General features: G+C 38.0%; 1 protein-coding gene across 1 annotated transcript in view; it reads right to left on the bottom strand.

Moving 5' to 3' along the window:
• LOC111089880 (glutamate receptor ionotropic, NMDA 2B-like) overlaps positions 1–3,532 on the bottom strand; it is a 17,257-nt gene that overhangs the window by 3,157 nt on the left and 10,568 nt on the right. The window contains exons 3-4 of the mRNA XM_022403128.1: positions 2,899–3,134; positions 924–1,093 (exon numbers count right to left, since the gene is read on the bottom strand). Coding sequence (XP_022258836.1) covers positions 924–1,093; positions 2,899–3,134 — 406 coding nt within the window. The remainder of the gene's footprint in view (positions 1–923; positions 1,094–2,898; positions 3,135–3,532) is intronic.

Raw genomic sequence — 3,532 nt, 5'->3', positions numbered from 1 at the left:
ATGTGACTTCTTTGTTCAATACTGTATATATATATATATATCCGTGTCATTGTAAATTACTTGTACCTGATGATGACAAAACCTTGTCGAAACGTTGTACATTTGCTATTATGTTAACTTATATTAAAGTTTTTCTTCATTACTCATTGAAGCCATCTCCAGCCATTATTACCTAAGATGCATTTTTTATACGACTGTTTCAAATGGAGCTTTAAAATGATTCATCTGAGATGCATCTTTTACAGAACTGCTTCAGGTACAGTTTTAAACAACTCACCTGAGTACATCTATAACAGAACTGCTTCAGCTACAGTTTTAAACAACTCACCTGAGTACATCTATTACAGAACTGTTTCAGCTACAGTTTTAAACAACTCACCTGAGTACACAGTTCTGTAATAGATTCTGTAAAAGATGTACTCAGGTGAGTTGTTTAAAACTGTAGCTGAAGCAGTTCTGTAAAAGATGTACTCAGGTGAGTTGTTTAAAACTGTAGCTGAAGCAGTTCTGTAAAAGATGTACTCAGGTGAGTTGTTTAAAACTGTAGCTGAATTGCTTCAGCTACAGTTTTAAACAACTCACCTGAGATGCATCTTTTACAGAATTGCTTCAGCTACAGTTTTAAACAACTCATCTGAGATGCATCTTTTACAGAACTACTTCAGCTATAGTTTTAAACAACTCACCTGAGTACATCTTTTGTACGGCTGTTTCCACCAAAGTTTTGAAACAATTTATCTCAGGCACGTCTTTAATAGAAATGTTTTAATTAGAACTTTAAAACGACTTACCTGAGATGCAGTTCCTTCTGGAGTTTTTTCAACTCGATCCGAACCATATCTAGCTCATGTCGAGCTTTCCATAACTGGGTGTCACAGATGGGATCCTTACATCGATGTAATTAGAACTTTAAAACGACTTACCTGAGATGCAGTTCCTTCTGGAGTTGTTTCAACTCGATCCGAACCATATCTAGCTCATGTCGAGCTTTCCATAGCTGGGTGTCACAGATGGGATCCTTACATCGATGACGTTTCAGCATGTCTTGAGCTTCGTACACTGCCCCTCTAAAAGTTAACGATTTCCCCATACTCTGCAGAAAAAGAGAAAAATATACAATGCTCCATTATATATGTTGTTCATGCCAAAAAATGGGAACAAGTCATTTGGGGACTATACAGGTGTGAGTACGTTATATTAAAACGATTTGAAGCCTCATCACGTCGTTACAGTCCAAGTCACCACGTCTTCTGTAAGTATCATTGTGAACGACTCCACCATAAGGCTGTTAGTACTAAAGCACACCAATCCTTCCTGCATGCTTTCAATAATTCGTTTAACTTATGAGACGATGGTTTCCTAGCGCTCATTTAAACAGCCCGATTGGGCAGTGACTTCATCGGTATATGCTTATTGACTGGTAGAAAATGGCAGGGGTCTTTTACAGTTACCAATGTACGTAGACGCTATGTAAAGTATCACTATGTAGTGCCATTTTACCCGGTTACCATTCATATAGTTTTCTAAAATTGGTCTTCCTTTTCATGGTATTTCGCGGAATCAACTTATACATATACGACTTGCTTTGTTTTTTTTCAGAAAGAGATAGTTTTTAATTGACGTTGGTCACTGTTGCCTGTGAAACGTGGACCACATTTTCCATTGAAATTTACAGATGCCGCACTTTGCTTATCACGGCTAGGATGACTTGTAGATCTCGTTTTGGACGGTCCAGGTTGCTCAAGTTGGTCTACATTCCTATGCTTTCTGATGGAATTGAGTACAATGGATATCCTCGTCTGAGTGTATGACTATATTACATTGGAAAGGAATGTTCCATAACATTTCCCAAAACGAACAATTTTCGGTTGCATCGCACTACCAATTTCAAAATGTAGTTCTTATACATTCTGTTCCGTCGCAATTTTATACCGGCTATTCTGGTCACGTGATTTGCTTATTCTACAAAAAACTATGAATTTCCGGTTGCATCGCACTACCTACGAAACCGCAAACAATGTCAAAATGTAGTTCTTATACATTCTGTTCCGTCGCAATTTTATACCGGCTATTTTGATCACGTGATTTGCTTATTCTAAAAAAAAACTACGAATTTCCGGTTGCATCGCACTACCTACGAAACCCCAAACAATGTCAAAATGTAGTTCTTATATATTTTGTTCCGTTGCAACTTTATATCAGTTATTCTGGTCACGTGACTTGCTGATTTTCATGTTAAACTTCGCTTTAATATAACGAACCAAACCCCTTATTGGCAGTTTTGCGGAATTATTTAGATTTTTGACCGTTGCATTAATTTGATTGTGTAATTTAATGTACAAGTGCTAAAAAATATAGCTGAGAATTTAATAGAAAGCTAATTCCTTTTCGTAAAATATTTTTACGGAAATGCGAAAACCCAGCTAAAAACTTGCTGTAATATATTGAGAAATAAGTTCTTTGTCGTACAATGTTGCCCGAGAATAACAGATCCTAGCTGAGAATATGCAATATCTTATAACTGCCACTCTTGTCCGCCATAATACGTAACAGTGACGTCAACCTAAACCTGCTTTCGCTTATCGGCATTGGGATTTAAATCTTTGAACTTTGTAGACCTGGGAGGGTCAGATTCGCCTGGACCTCTTCTTGCCCTTGTATTTATTAGTTTACAGCTGAATATTCTTCTAACGTATAATATCTTCTTTTAAAAGAATCTTCTCGTTGAATTTGCGTTTTCTGTGTAAAATAAACATTTTTTATAGATGCGCCAATTCATTAAATAATTAAAAATGGCTGCCTCTAAGATGTTGTTAACAAAGATAAAAATAGACAGTTGAACTGAATGATTGCCATACTAATTAGATGATAAAAACGAACAAAAAGCGGATTACTTACCAAGCTGACTAGAGCCAAACAGCCACCAGTGTCTTTCTTAGCTAAATGCTGACGCATATACTTGAAGTAGATGTGCTCTAAGCCTAACAAGACCAACGTGAAGATGACTCCACACCCAAGCAGTAAGAAGGCACTCATAAACTGGTTGGTATCTAGCGGGTTGCTGGTGTTACGTTTGTTCTTGCTGGGCTTACAAACACCTTGTAGCCAGAATCTCTGGAGGCGATCCAGGTCCCCTGCATGGACAGACATAACTACACCAATCAGAGAAAGTTTTATAGGTAGGCAATCCGGATCCCCTACATGGACAGACATAACTACACCAATCAGAGAAAGTTTTACATGTAGGCAATCCAGGTCCCCTACATGGACAGACATAACTACACCAATCAGAGAAAGTTTTACATGTAGGCAATCCAGGTCCCCTGCATGGACAGACATAACTACACCAATCAGAGAAAGTTTTACATGTAGGCAATCCAGGTCCCCTGCATGGACAGACATAACTACACCAATCAGAGGAAGTTTTACATGTAGGCAATCCAGGTCCCCTACATGGACAGACATAACTACACCAATCAGAGAAAGTTTTACATGTAGGCAATCCAGGTCCCCTACATGGACAGACATAACT

This window comes from Limulus polyphemus, unplaced genomic scaffold (assembly GCF_000517525.1).
Source record: "Limulus polyphemus unplaced genomic scaffold, Limulus_polyphemus-2.1.2 Scaffold7730, whole genome shotgun sequence".
Taxonomy (NCBI): Eukaryota; Metazoa; Arthropoda; class Merostomata; order Xiphosura; family Limulidae; genus Limulus; species Limulus polyphemus.
This window is presented reverse-complemented; position numbering and strand designations above follow the sequence as displayed.